Source organism: Pongo abelii, chromosome Y, assembly GCF_028885655.2.
Source record: "Pongo abelii isolate AG06213 chromosome Y, NHGRI_mPonAbe1-v2.0_pri, whole genome shotgun sequence".
NCBI classification, from domain to species: Eukaryota; Metazoa; Chordata; class Mammalia; order Primates; family Hominidae; genus Pongo; species Pongo abelii.
Genome location: NC_072009.2, coordinates 14,597,866 through 14,611,008, shown reverse-complemented (window position 1 = coordinate 14,611,008; position 13,143 = coordinate 14,597,866). Strand labels below are relative to the sequence as shown.

General features: G+C 48.0%; 1 protein-coding gene across 2 annotated transcripts; it reads left to right on the top strand.

Moving 5' to 3' along the window:
• Positions 1 to 8,995: 8,995 nt before the first annotated feature.
• Positions 8,996 to 11,750, top strand: LOC129053409 (testis-specific Y-encoded protein 3-like). Of its 2 annotated transcripts, XM_054545451.1 has the most exons (6): positions 8,996 to 9,469; positions 10,083 to 10,160; positions 10,289 to 10,400; positions 10,502 to 10,647; positions 10,755 to 10,836; positions 11,531 to 11,750. In XM_054545451.1, exons 1-6 carry the CDS (start codon positions 9,116 to 9,118, stop codon positions 11,551 to 11,553), a joined length of 795 nt encoding a protein of 264 aa, XP_054401426.1. In that variant the 5' UTR covers positions 8,996 to 9,115; the 3' UTR covers positions 11,554 to 11,750. The 2 variants fall into 2 exon arrangements, with proteins under 2 accessions (XP_054401426.1, XP_054401425.1); XM_054545450.2 differs by having other exon boundaries at positions 10,755 to 11,744.
• Positions 11,751 to 13,143: the final 1,393 nt, after the last annotated feature.

Sequence of the window (13,143 nt, the reverse complement as noted above, 5' to 3'; positions counted from 1 at the left end):
CACTTTGGGAGGGCAAGGAGGGAGGATCATGAGGTCCGGAGATTGAGGCCATCCTGACTAACAAGGTAAAACCCTGTCTCTACAAAAAATTAGCCAGCCTTGGTGGCACACACCTGTAGTCCCAACTTCTTGGGAGGCTGAGGCAGGACAATTGCTTGAACCCGGGAGACGGAGGTTGCAGTGAACGGAGATCATGCCACTATACTCCAGCATAGGCAACAGAGTGAGACTCTGTTTCAAGAAAAAAAAGACATAAAGTGCTATAAAAACTGAGAAAAGGGACAGAATATCTGTGACAGATAATTTGTTTGGGTCAGTTGGAAATGAGGAGGTCTCAGTGTATGCTTTTACTGTTTCACGTTTGATTATGGGCAGAAACAAATGAATCTTAATATTTATGGGGTCACAGACACTTTTTAAAGGTGAGGAAATCTATGATGATTCTTTCCATAAAAATCTATGTAACATACATCTATATTTTACTTAGAAACTCAGAATGTGCACCATCAAGTGCTCTGGATAGAGTAGAATGAGTAGTAGTATTTAAGGCAGACAAGATGGGAAGGGGAATCCAAACACAGGAAATGCCCTGTGCGAGAGCCTGGACACAAAAAAGCTCGTACATTATTGGAATCAAAGTGAGTATAACATAATTCAGGGTGACTGGAGCATAGCTGGAAGATGAACCAATCATGGCGTAAGATGAAAACAGAAGGCCAGGCACGGTGGCTCACGCCTGCAATCCTACATTTTGGGAGGCACTGGCGGGCAGATCACCTAAAGTCAGAATTTGAAGACCACCCTGGGTAAAATGGCAAAAGCCCATCTCTAATGAAAATACAAACATTATCCACGCATGGTGTGGGGGTGACTGTAATCGTAGCTACTCAGGAGGCTGAGGCAGCAGAATCGGTTAAACCTGAATGGCAGAGGTTGCAGTGATCTGACATCGCACCACTTAACCATTAAACACCAGCCTGGAAGAAAGATTGAAACTCCATCTCAAAATAAATAAATAAATAAATAAATAAATAAATAAATAAATAAATAAAAAATTTAGAAAGGCCGGGAGCGGTAGCTTCTGCATATAATCCCAGCAATTTTGGAGGCTGAAGTGGGCAGATCACTAGGAGTTGGGATTTCAAGATCAGCCTGACCAACTGGGAGAAATCCCATCTCTACTAAAAAAAAAAAAAAAAAAAGTACAAAATAAGCCCAGCACGATGGCGAGTGCCTGTAATCCCAGCTACTTGGGAGGCTGAGGCAGGAGAATCGCTTGAATCCAGGAGGTGGAGTTTGCGGTGAGCTGAGATCGCGCCATGGCACTCCAGCCTGGGCAACAAGAGCGAAACTCTACCTCAAAAATAAACACACAAAAATGAAACTAGAAGATAAGTATATATCCAGGGATAAAGCATGAAGTATCTCCAATGTCACTCATGCACTTTGTTTACTCAGAGACAACACCAGGATTGATTAAAATTATGCACATCATGTCAACCCTTTTCTAAATGTTAACAAATGTCACTGGAACAGCTAGTACCCATGGAATAGGATGTAACATTCTGACTGCAGGCTTTCACTTGCATTCCCTACAGGTGTTGAGTGTGGAGTGTTCAAACCTCAAGCTTATAGATTCATGAAGGAAAAATTATGTGCATTGAAAATTGAGAACAACTATGTTAAGAACAATATTCCATGAAAGTAAGTTCCTATGTACTCATCTGCTCTTAATTGTATTACACTGTTCTCATGCAGAATGATACAAGTAACAATTATTATTGTTATTACTATTATTAGTATTATGAAATGGAGTCTAGCTCGGTAGTCCATACTGGAGCGCACTGCTGCGAACTCAGCTCACTGAAACCTCCGACTCCTGGGTTCAAGGGATTCTCCTGCTTCAGCCTCCCATGTAGCTGGGATTGCAGGCACCCACCAAAACACCTAAGTAATTTTTATATTTTCAGTAGGGACGTGGTTTCACTGCATTGGCCAGGCTGGTCTTGAACTCCTGACTTCCTGAACCACCCACCTTGGACTCCCAACGTGCTGGGATTACAAGTGTGAGCCACCGCACCCAGCCAAAATTAATATTTTGAAATATTTAGAAATATATGTTCTCGGGCACAGTGGCTCAAGTCTGTGATCCCATGACTTTGGGAGGCCGAGGTGGGTGGACCACTTGAACTGAGGAGTTGGAGACTAGCTTGAAAATATGGTGAAACCCTGTCTCTACAAAAGATACAAAAAATTAGCCAGGACTGGAGGTGTGTGCCTGTGTTCCCAGCTACTGAAGAAGCTAAGGTGAGAGGATTGTTCAGGAGGATCACTTGAGCTCAGGAGGATGAAGCTGCAGTGCGCAGAGATTGAGCTTCTGCACTCCAGTCCAGTCTGGGCAAGAAAGTGAGGTTCTGTCTCTTGTACGTAGGGGTGTGTGTGTGTGTGTGTGTGTGTGTGTGTGTGTGTGTGTGTATACACATATGCATGTATATGTATACACACACTCATATATACATATATAAGAAAGAGTGAAACTCCCTCATACACACACACAGACACACACACACATACAAACACGCACACAAACATATATTCTTGGCCACCTTAATTCCTCTATAATGGAATTCTGAACAGCATGCTTAAGGGTCAATACCAGGGCCTGCAGGCAGATAGCCTGTGCCAGAACTGTTCAGAGTGGGTTTTTTCACATTATACAGTTTCATCTTCTGAGTACACTTCCTGATCCTATTGTTCCCTTCATATCTTGCATATCTTTCTGGGGAAAAGACCACATGCAGCAATACCTTTTTTTTTTTTTTTTTTTTTGCTAAGTGTTTTCTTATTATTTGGAGGAGTTTTTAGTCGAAAAATTTCTAAGGACGAAACTTTTCGTCTTTTGGCTCAGGAAACTGCAGGCACCAGTTGCACAACAATATTTAAGAGTAGCACAGATAATAAGTCATATCCATTGCCTTAAACAAAATGTACAGAATTCGGTATTTTTAGTTACACGCGAACACTATATAGGGTTTGCAATTGATCATTTTTATATTCTATATTCTATTTGATACTGAACATAGAGCGTCAAGAATTGGGGCACACAATGATTTTTCAGTAAATATGCATAGAGTGCTGTAAATATTGAGATTGGAAAACATACCATGTTTCTGCCCTCATCATGTTCTCATTCTATTAAATGTTGTAATAACACAACTTTGAGTCATAAATCTTTCAAAAGAGAAGTACACACAAAAAAGAGCTAGACAAATACGTGGGACATTATGATCATTTAGAGCTTGTATCAGTTACAGCCAGGTCTTCAAGGCCCATAAATGCCAGGATAGAAAGTTTAGAACAAACTGTCTACACAAAGGCAAGTTTTTGTTGCTGTTGTTGTTTTTTCATAGGAAAATAATATCAGAGTTTCACAAAGGTTATAAGACTAACTGCAATATATAGGATGGGTTGAAGATCAGCAAGAGAAGACAGAAGGTGAGTTCTGAGTTTTATTAAATGCTTAAACTAACATATGATGGTGGCCTGGGTAAAGAAAGTTGAAGCAAGGACTGGAAGAAAGAGACAGGTGCAAGAATCATTGTAAAGATAAAGTCCACAAGTCTTGGCATGAGTTTTCAAATTGAGGCTAGTAAAAAATATTGTGGGATTCTTGCCATTCATCTATCCATCAAATTATTCAATGCAACTTTATTAAGATTCTAGATTATTATTAATCTTTATCATTATTCAAGATTATTAAGGTGTATTACTCATTGAATAATAAATATTGCATGCATGTTTATTACTATGCAAAAAGCACTGTGCTGGGTTCTGGAGGTACAGCAATGAATATGGGGTTAATGGTCCCCAACTTCATGAAGCTTTACATAGAGGGAGAGACAGATAATAAATAAAAGACACAAGCAGTCGTAAATGTTGTGAAGGAAATTTTGGGACGCGGAAAGAGAGTAACAGATAGTAGTGACGGTTGGTATAACAGACAGAACTACTGTACATTGGGCACTAAGTGAAGCTTTCTCCAGGGAAGTCTTATGTGATATATCTGAAAGAGCAGCCATTGATAAAGAGGGAAAAAAACAGCTGCCAACCCTCTAAAATAGGAGAATTTTGGCCTAGCTCTGTGTTTGAAGAACAGAGAGTTGCTAATGTGCAGAATAAAGCTGAGAATTTGAGTAAGAGGAAAATGGTAAAGTAACCAGTGGTTTTAATAGTACAGATGGGAATGCTGTCCTTGATAAAAGTAGTTCCAGTGGAATGAGACCAAAACCCAATTGAACTGAACTGAAAAGCCAGTGGGAAGAAATGAGGGAAGTGGGTACAGCGTGCTTAGTGGAGAAAAGTAATGAAGGGGTAGGTGTCAGGGGAGTAAACAACGGGAAAAATTCTAATTTATAAAAGCAATCTAAGAATTTAGATCACAGCTGTATATGTATACTGAGGTGGTAGAGAGGGAGAGATTAACGTACATGAGAAAATAAAATTGACAGCAGTGGATTGCGGTTTCTAGCACCTACAGTTCACTCTCACTTTGCCTGTGAGTTGGATAAATGTCTGAAAGCTGATTGTTTTTCAAAGTTGGTTTCTATTTGGGAAAGAAGGGAGTAGGGAACAACATGACATTGTAAACTGCAAAGCAAAATAAGGATATAGAGTACATAGAGGAAGAAAGAGCTCGGGCACTAGAAGATCTTGTTCCTCAAACCGCATGCTGCCTACTTTGTAGTCTAGCTTGACACGTGAGCCCTACTCCAGTTTCCAAAAGAACAATGATTGTTTCATTTAATCGGACCAAGGGCACTTGACACATCCCACCATATACATCTGTCATTTCAAAGAAGAAAGAGTATTTTAGAACTACAAATAGAAATAATGTAACATTAAGATGAAAATCAAATAACAAATCTAGCTTCGTTGAAAATCTGTCTATACTGATATCTTATTATTTTTTTTAATTCTGCCAAGGATTAGTGAACATATTCTCCCAGTCTTTTGTCTGTATGTTAAAACTTGCTAAACACCTCAAGTCTCGCATAAGAACTACAATGGAAAATGGATCAGTCAGGAGTTCTTCCATACAATTATCAATAAATTATATTTCTTCATACTGAAATTTGTTTTTTCATTATTGTAAGAAATTAACTTTTATATTAATAGTAGGTGATGTAACAAAGCAGGTCTTTAAGGAGATAACTGACACTGGATTTCCATACCATTACTCAGGTGGCCCTTATTTGCCAGCCAGGTTCCCTCCCTGGACACACACTGAAGGTCCCCAACCATTTTGCGATCTCTTCACATTCCCAGCTCCTGAGGAAGCTCCAAAATACCTGTCCATGAAGAAAATAGAACATTTCCGCACACTGGATCCCAGTGTGGTCCTCCAGATTCCCTGTGAGGTGGACTATCTTGTATGGGAAGGCAGGGCACTGGGAGGGAGGATGTCAGAGACGATAACACATGTCAGGGCAGCCCAGGGTCATGGAAACAGAACAAGACAGTCCTGGGAGAAACATTCTAAAACGGCATAGACCTAGGTGGGCCTCAGGTGGACATCTGCGTGGAGAGGGAGAGGGCCCTGGTTGAGCTCAAAATGAGCCCCAGGTGGTAGCAGATCTTAGGGCAGGGCATGGAGCTGGCAAGTGATGATGAGACAGCTATCCCTTAAGCCCTGCTTCTCACCCACTGACTTTAGCCACATATGCATCCTAGTGGCTTAACGTTCCCCAATCCTGACATGTGGGTGTTATAATTTCCTGATGGGCCTTTCTCCCCCAAACCATGGATTGCCTGGGATTGCTCACTGCAGTCTCCTCCATGATCCTTGGGTTCTCCATGAGGGGCACAGATCCAGGACTCAAAGGCCTCTGAGTTGCCAATCCTTGGTTGCTCGCCTGGCCTCCTCTCTGTTCTGTCTCTAATGCTGTCCTTCCCTCCATGGGATAGAACTGCAAAGCATTGAGCCATAGGCCCTGGCTGATGATCTAGGGGACTGCAGAAGCAGGTCCAGGGGAGTTCAGGTCACAGCTTAAAGCCAGTTCCCCGGAGACCAAGGAATGACCAGCGAAGTCCTTTCCCAGGATGCCCCACGGCGAACCCCACCTCAGCAATCCTGCCAAAACCCGGGCAGTCTTATTCAGCCAAACAACCTCCACCTCCACCTCAGCCATGATGTCTTTCATATGATAAGCTCAGCCGTTGTGTCTTCCAATATGATAAGGTCAGGTAGGAGGTGTACTGCCTGCAGCTGGAGGCTTGACCTTCATGATCCCAGAACCACGGGACTGCAGTGGAATGAGACACTCTGTACCCTGCAGGGAGAGGAGTCAGGAAGGTTCATGCCAGACCTCACCTCCCACACACCAGCTGCCCTACCATGCTGGGAGGCATTCCTTACCGAGGATGCCAACACAGTACTCCTTAATGATGACTTCACTGTCGAAATAGAGATTGTGACGACATGAAATCTTCATCCCGCCGCCGGTAACCGGGATCGCTGAGGTCCTCCACCTGCCTGATCAAGGAGAAAGAGAATGGATTCAATACGACCATCTTATCTAGCTGGGCTGTAGTGAACCACGAGTTTCCACTTTCCAGTTCTCCCACTGAGACAACCCTGGTCCCCAGGGGGACCACAGACTGACTCAGAAACTGGACCCCTCCCACCGACCCAGGCTCCCCAGCCTGACCTACAAATCCATCATGTAGCAAAGCAGGACTTCATCATGGTTTCCGGCCCAGGCCGACATCTCGTGTGCCAAACAACCTACCTCTGGTCAGGAAGCCTCCAGATGATTGGGTGGGCAAGTCTCGTGACGCCCTGCAGTTTTGCAAGAGCACAGAGACTGTGGAGCAGGGCTATCTCCCAGAGATTTGGCCTGTCACCGTCCGTTGTTGGTCCTGTGTCTCTGTCTGGCGAGGAGGCAACGGCACAGCTATGGTGGTTTGTGGAGTGGGTGGACCCCGGCCAAGACGGCCTGGGCTGACAAGAGCGGAGAGGAAGAAGAAGTGGGCAGGTGGTTGCAGCTGAGGAGCGGAGGGGCGGGGTGGCACGGGGTGGTGTGAGGCGGCTGCTTCTCCGGGTTCATGAGCTGCAGGAGGCCTTTGTGTGCTGAGTGCCGGACCTGCTCTGCTGATGTCCGGGTGTGTGCTGTCTTCTCATCCTAGTCTCCCTGAGGGGTGGGCCTGCCCACTTAAGGGAAGTCCTGTAGTAAGAAACGGCGGCAGAGTTGTGCCTGGCGCTCCCCATGGGAATTGCGTGGGTGCAAAGGAGGTTATATAGACTCAAGGCCTACACCCCTTTGGGTTCGGCGCCGGCAGGGGGAAGAAAGCCTATCTGGGGAGCTGGTGCCTGCCTTGAGGTGGTCGGCAGCCCCATGCACCGCGAACCCGTCTTAAGCACCTTGTGTTTCTGGGCTGAGCCTGTTGGAAACGGGCACCGAGAGCATGGGGTGGTTGAATGGCTGGCAATGGCAAAGAGACTGCCCGTCCTCCAGGGACGTTCCCAGGGAAACGTGCCCTTCGACTTTCTGCTGCGCGGGAAGGGACCTTGGCGCCGCGATTCTCCCTTGTGAGTGCTGTGCTTGGCTCCCCTTGCCTACCACGTGTTCCCAGGGCTGCTACAAGCAAGCTGCAAGGATATGGCTCTGGCCCAAAAGGCGGAGATGCCCTGTGGCCTGGGGCACTCACGGAGCCCAGCTCCAAGTGAAGGACCTCCAGCGAGTCCATTGACGGCACAGGTGTTCTTGGTCCAGGGCCAGGCTGTGCCCGCTGGCCCTCCTTCTGCCACATCACGTCGGTCTCCTCCTCAACCACCACCTCCACCTCAGCCATTATGTCTTCCACCATCAGCACCGCCTCCTCTTCCAAGGCCGCCTCCTTGCTCTGTACTCCGGCCGTCCTCAACAGCAGAGCCTCCAGCCTGAACACGGTGCCGTCCTGTGTGCTCCCACAGATCCCGGCCTGCGCAGCCCAGCCCAACCTCCGCACCCCTAGGCTCTTGGGGACCGATCCCCCACAGACACCCTCCCTAAAAACCCACGGGCATCGCCCTGCTGAGAACCTAGTCCCACACCCACGTGGACCCAGGTTTCCTGAGGAGCTCCGCTGGACCCGCAGATCCTGCAATGGCCACAGGGCTCGGCTCCCCCGCAGGCTCAACTGTGCACAGGAGCTCAGGAGCCAGAGGCCCAGGCCCTGGGCCTGCAGAGCACCACCAGCAGGCACCGCAGCCACTGCAGCGGGTGCGGGAGCCTCTGGGTCGGCAAGGCATTGCAAAACACCGTGCGCGCAAGTCATCAATGGCCAACCCTGGCGGCCGGCCTCTGGTGTGCCCAGGGCATAGGACAAGAGGCCCTTTGGAATGCTCCTTGGACTGCAGCATCCTCAGGGAGGAAGCATGGTACGCAGAGCCTGTATTTGCCTCGACCTGCGATAGTGTGTGCCGGGGTTCTGGCCTCTACAACAGATCAATTTCACCTTAGCACAAGGAGGCGACTTTCCTCCCACGTGCCCGGCCCGACTCACTTCCCCTAGGCCGCCCCTGTCAACCTGGCCCCAGCAACCAGAGAGAGTTCTCTGGATCTGCAGTATTGCTTCCGTACCATCCAGCTGGCCTGCCTAACGAAGAGAGATGTTTCATGTGTTCATGACACATAGAGATTTTCATGGCTTGCCACACTCAGGATGTCAGGACACAGGGCTGCCGTGCCCACAATTCCAAATGCCACGCAGCCCGTCTGTCCCAGGATGCCGAGCTACCGGGCACAAGCTCCAAGGGCTTCTCGGAGGAGGTTTGGGGAGAGGAGTTGGCGTTAGGGGGAGTTGGAGATGCAGGCCCACCAGTGGCTGTGCCGCCCAGGGAGACGCCCACCGCCCTCCCATTCATTGGCCAGCATGGGAGGAAGGCGGTCGCAGCGCGGCTCCCTGCGCTCTTCCCGCGCAGTCCATTAGGGGGCGCCCGGGAGCCCCGCGCATGCGCACTGAGGGCCCGCTGACCCACTGGGTGCAATAAAGGCTGCGGCCGGGTTCGTGTGGCTCGGTTCGGGCAGCATAGGCCTTGCTCAGTGGGAGTGCGGAGGAGGGCACCGTCTTCAGGATGGAGGCTGTACAGGAGGGGGCGGCCGGGGTGGAGAGTGAGCAGGTGGCTTTGGGGGAGGAGGCGGTGCTGGTGTTGGATGACATAATGGCGGAGGTGGAGGTGGTGGCCCAGGAGGAGGGCCTCGTGGAGCCGCAGGAGGAGGCCCAGCGGGCACAGCCTGGCCCTGGGCCCATGACCCCAGAGTCTGCACTGGAGGAGCTGCTGGCCGTTCAGGTGGAGCTGGGGCCGGTTAATGCCCAAGCCAGGAAGGCCTTTTCTCGGCAGAGGGAAAAGATGGAGCGGAGGCGCAAGGCCCACCTAGACTGCAGAGGCGCGGTCATCCAGAGCGTCCCTGGCTTCTGGGCCAATGTTGTATCCTTCTCAGTGTTTCTTCTGCCTTTCTGGTGGAGAGGTGCTCTCGGGGAAGTGTAAGTAACTTATGGGCAGCTTGGCATCGATGTGACGCCACCTTTGGGGAACAAAGGTGAGTTGCCCCGGACAAATGTGGCTAGGGAAAACTGCAGCAGGCGTGGGTACTATTTTCCTGCGTGCGGCAGAGAAACCCTTGGTGATGCCGAGCAGCAGACGTTTGGGGCATGTTTTTGAAGAACAGAAGCGAGTTCAGACCAGAATAGGTTTTTGTGTGCATCAAGCTATTTTTAAGGCAGTGTGATTGCTCCCCCTTTCTAGTCCGATCTGGGACTGGGCGTCTTCGGCTATAAGCAGATTCTGCCACTCCTCAGACACCAGTAAGTCTCTGCAAATCGCACCTCCGCATGTCAGTGCAGTCAGCCTCAGAATTATACACCCTCTGTGAAGCCAAGGGGCCTTATTTTAGGGGTAGGGGGAGGCGAAAGGAGGTCATATACGTGGAAGCAGATCTGAGAAATCCCCTACCCCAGCCTCTGGGTGCTCTTAGGCCTTCTTCCCTGTTGCTCCTAGCTTCTCCTTCCACCGCATGTAAAGGCTCTTTGACCTAAATCAGATTGCAAACCACCCCCAGATGTCAGCCCTGCTCACTGACCAAGATGAAGACATGCTGAGCTACATGATCAACTTAGAGGTGAGGACAGCAAGACTGAGGCTAGAGGGTTTAGTGGGGGAGGGTAAGGGAAATAATTGGTTCCTGTGAGCAACAGTTGGCACCTCACCCAAAAAGGTATTTAAACTTTCTCCACCTTGTCCTGACAGGTGGAAGAAGTGAAGCATCCCGTTCATCTCTGCAGGATCATGTTGTTCTTTCGGAGTAACCCCTACTTCCAGAATAAAGTGATTACCAAGGAATATCTGGTGAACATCACAGGTGACAGGTGGCTCCCAGGATGGGTAGTGGAAGGAAGATGGTGGGTGGATCATTGCCAACGTGATCCAGTCCCCTTCCCACAAAACTTTCTGTCTCTGTAGAATACAGGGCTTCTCATTCCACTCCAATTCAGTGGTATCCAGATTATGAAGTTGAGGCCTATCGCCGCAGACACCACAACAGCAGCCTTAACTTCTTCAACTGGTTTTCTGACCACAACTTCGCAGGATCTAATAGGATTGCTGAGGTGGGTCCTCACTGGGAAACATCAGCAATGACCCTGGTGTGTTCCCACCTGTTTGGGTCACCAGTCTGAGCCCTGATGAGGCGTTTGCCGATTGATTCCCCTGACAGATCCTATGTAAGGACCTGTGGCGCAATCCCCTGCCGTACTACAAGAGGATGAAGCCACCTGAAGAGGGAACAGAGATTTCAGGTGAGCCGTTCAGTTGGAACTGGAGCTGTTTGATGCCCACTATGAGGGGGTTGACACACCTGCCTATTCAGGGAGCCTGGACGCTCGTTTCAGAAATGTAGAAATTGAGGCTGCTTTCCTATATGTAGAAATTCCTTGAGAGGACGAGAGAGAGTGACAGAATCCAGGACATTCATGGCATTGGGCTGAAAAAGGCAGATTAGAGACTGCACTGCAAGGCAGGTTATAGCTGTGAGTCTTAAGCCCAGGGGAGCATAGTCCATTTCCAGAATCACTGAGAAGTGAAGCTGAAAATCATTCACTTCAATCTGTAGCCCTTGATTCCATGGCCGTCAACCCCAGCGGCAGTCATCCTACCTACTCCATGAGATTGGGCTCCCTGAATGTGCCTCCTGGTCATCCCTGTCCTAGACCGCAAAGGATTGTTTAGATTGATGGATTTCCTTGAGCTATTGCCGCATCAGATTTCTGTGTGCTTTTAGTGTACAATGCATCTTGTTAGCTGACTCCCCTCACAGAGAGTACTGGGAATGGGGCAGGTATTGCGGAGAACAGTTTGTAACCCATGGTAGGAGGAAGTTTAAGAGATCACAAATGGGGAAGGGATATCCTTTTCTCAGCGGGCCCTGCAATTAAAACATTTCAAAGTATGGCTGAGAGAAATGCGTTTTGACATGCGTTTGTGTTTCTCTAGGGGACTCCCAGATGTTGAGTTGACTGTGAGGGAGCATCGGACCTTACTTAAAACAGCAGAACTCCTAAAAAGTTACTACCGTATGCAGGATGTCAGTACTCAGCATGGTCTTATGCCCAGGAAGTAAAGGAAAAACCGACCCAGTCACAAAAAAATCAGACAGGAAAAGGGGGTAAACTTGGATTGTATGGAATGCCAAATAAATATTCTCAAGAATGTTTGACTGTGTGTGTGTGTGTTTGTTTCTGTGTGTGTGTGTACGTTTATCCCCTGGATTTGGGTGTCATATTGAATTGATCAATCAATATGCTTTATTTTCTTCATGGAACTGACCCGTCTGTGTTGGAGCTGGGCCTCTAAAATTGTGGAGTGAATGGGTGTGGAATGTGTTGGGATTCTTCCTACAGGACAGAGTTGGGGAGGTCAAAGCAAAAGACAGCTTAGTTGGAAACTTACTTTGTCCTATGGAAGCAGAAGTAGTTCAAGGAAAGGGGTTAAGGTTTCCACAGCCCAGTTTGCTGGGACCTCTAAAATCGTTCATTTTGGGTATCATCATACACAATAGATAAGCACAGGATGATGGAAATCTTGAAGTTCCCTTTCTTGTTGAATTCACGTTCTTTTAAAGGTGAATGCATAATCCTTTTCTGGGACAATCAGCCCCTCAGAACTTCTCACACATCAACGTGAGAAGAAATGGGCAGGTAAGGTGTATGGAGGGACTGTGGGAAAGGTGACAGAGGCATGCGGGAAAGCATTCAGGATATGCTTTTTGGCGTAGATGACTAAGGGAAAACACAGACTGGCAGAAGTGCGGGGAAAGGGGTTGGATTTGTGGAATATAAGATTACTGGGGAATCCACGCATGGACTGTCTTGTCACTTGATGACACAGGATATGGACACTCTTGTTGATGTTTACATCTTTAGTTGGGTTAAGCTTTTCTCCACGATTGTATGTTAGGTGAGGAACCAGTAGTGTATGTAGCTACCAACATTACGAGTGCATTTTGTGCTCTTGCAAACTCTAGTGAGGCTCTATTCTCCCCAGTGATTGGCACTGCAGATTGTTTCTGGAGCCCAGGGCCCTCTGATTTTCTGTGGCCTTTTCAGCATACTTTGCCTAAGTTTAATAATGTAAAGAGCAGATAGTTGCACAGTATGTGTTGCAAGCCTCACACAGGAGGACAACACATACAGTTTTCATTCACGGGTGGGTGGCGGCTTCCCATGAACACCTGTGTCTATGCACAAGACGAGGGGTTGCCTGTGTCACTGATGGGTGAGGAGGATTTCAGTGTCGGCGGCAGAACTTTCTTCCCGGTTCCCAGAAAAAACAGTTCCAACATGAGCATCCATGTTGGCCACACACTAGTAGAGTGCTAACATTCCTGTCCCATATGTACTCTGGTCGGCACAGCTTCTGTGAGAAGAGCTATGTTGTTTCAGGGAGGAAGGTTTGACAGTCAAAGTTCATGAATCTGTTGTACTGCCTTCAATACGCATTCCACACCTCCTGCTCGGTATCAGCAGTTGAGCTTTGAAAATCTATAGCCCAGTTTTGCCCCTGCTCCTGGGCACACTGATAATACCATTGTTTTGGTATTATCAGAG

Bases quoted from the DNA above. Each gene is read 5' to 3' on its own strand.
- LOC129053409 (XM_054545450.2), top strand. From the start codon at position 9,116: ATGGAGGCTGTACAGGAGGGGGCGGCCGGGGTGGAGAGTGAGCAGGTG. The intron at 9,470-10,082 runs GTATCCTTCTCA...GACCTAAATCAG, and splicing joins CTGGCTTCTGGGCCAATGTT to ATTGCAAACCACCCCCAGAT. The intron at 10,401-10,501 runs GTGACAGGTGGC...CTGTCTCTGTAG, and splicing joins ATATCTGGTGAACATCACAG to AATACAGGGCTTCTCATTCC.